Below are 1,533 nucleotides of genomic sequence, written 5' to 3' on the forward strand. Positions count from 1 at the left end.
AAACAAAACTATTATTTCATATAGTTTCTCAGGGGCAATTCTACCCAGTCCTACAGAGTTGCTATAGTCAGTGTCTACTTGATGGCAGTGAGCTTTTTTTGTTTTATTTTTCAGTACTGTAAATATTTTCTACTATAACATTTTAATGTCTTTAATTTCCTTAATGATACTTCCTTAGTAGTTGCAGTGATATATATTTATGTCTTTAAAAGAAGCTAAAAAAGCACAAGTAATATTTATAGCTTTTAATATATTAGCCTTATTTATTTTGTCTGGCTTTCTTAATTTCCTCCTATGAATTTGAGCTCCCTGGTGTAATTTCTTTACTCCCATAAAGCTTTGCTCCTATTGGTTTTTTCACTGTCATTTTAAAAGGAAAGAACATTTCCAGATGACATAAGACCAATGGTTCAATTATAAACATATATATGTTTTATTGCTTTCATGGTGAAAGTGTACAAGCTCCCAATCAACAATTTCTACACATATTGTTCAGTAATATTAGTAACATTCTTCACATTGTCAGCATTCTCAGTATTTCCAATTTAGCTCTTCTGTTTCCAATAATTTAGTCTTCATACTTTAGAATAATTGTTGACTACTGATTCTCAAATAGGTAAGTTTTTACAGAAGCACTGGCACAAACTATTAAGAATAGTCTATATTAAAAGAACTACACAATCATCAGGAAACTTTACCTCTGCAATCGTTTCTGTTAGGGGCACATTGTGAATATCCATCTGAGATGCATTTACTATGGCTTTTGTTTTTAAGAGGTAGCTAGAGAAAAAATATAAAGAAAGACATTAGTGCCATGTGTTAGTTAAATTAATGGGGGGGAAAAGTTACTGAAAGAGATCTCTAAAGCAATTTTCTGTCAAATAAGCTCTCTTCTACCCCAATACTCTTATTTTGTTGGAAAAACAAATTCTCATTTCACACCTGCCAGGGAAACCCAAAGGTGACTCTGTGGTTGATCCTGCCCTTTCCAGGCAGGAATGCAGGAGACGAAATTATGGTAAAGCGCAGCAAAGTGACAGCAGATGAGTAATTCTGAGTTCACCTTTTCCACACCACCCACAGATCCTGCCGTAGTTACAAGAGTAATCAGGTTGTCTAACCAGTAGCCAGCCAGCCGCATTTCTTTCTAGCAGAGTCCAGACTGTGTAGGCCAGCAGTGTACAGTCCTAAGAGATGAGTCAGGACTTGTCCAAGCCAATTACGGCAGTCTGATTTCCTCCTGTCACATATTTTCGTTCCCAGCTTTACCTATCACGTGACAGTTCAGAACAATAAGCGTAGGAATATTTCTTTTCTGATTGAAGGAGAACTTTCTTGGCCTCCCATACTTTCCCTCTCTTTTTATTCCCTGTTAAAACAGAATTGTCTACAGATGTGGTGCTTTTAACTCCAGCCGCCAGGAATACTAAGAGGAGGAAAAGGCATAGGGAGCCACAGAGATGCTGACCCCGAGTCCTGTCATCACTGTAGCGCTGACAACCACCCCATACTTGTTAATGCGCCTGGTAACTG

The 1,533-nt window shown here is 37.3% G+C and overlaps 1 protein-coding gene across 1 annotated transcript in view; it reads right to left on the minus strand.

The window, feature by feature from the left end:
- Nucleotides 1–1,533, minus strand: part of OIP5 (Opa interacting protein 5) — a 15,655-nt gene that overhangs the window by 2,769 nt on the left and 11,353 nt on the right. Inside the window, exon 5 of the mRNA XM_004712757.2 lies at nt 699–780. Within this exon, the coding sequence (XP_004712814.1) occupies nt 699–780 (82 nt within the window). The remainder of the gene's footprint in view (nt 1–698; nt 781–1,533) is intronic.

The sequence above is a fragment of the Echinops telfairi genome, unplaced genomic scaffold (assembly GCF_000313985.2).
Source record: "Echinops telfairi isolate 266 unplaced genomic scaffold, ASM31398v2 ScPeMD7_18;HRSCAF=68, whole genome shotgun sequence".
NCBI lineage: Eukaryota > Metazoa > Chordata > Mammalia > Afrosoricida > Tenrecidae > Echinops > Echinops telfairi.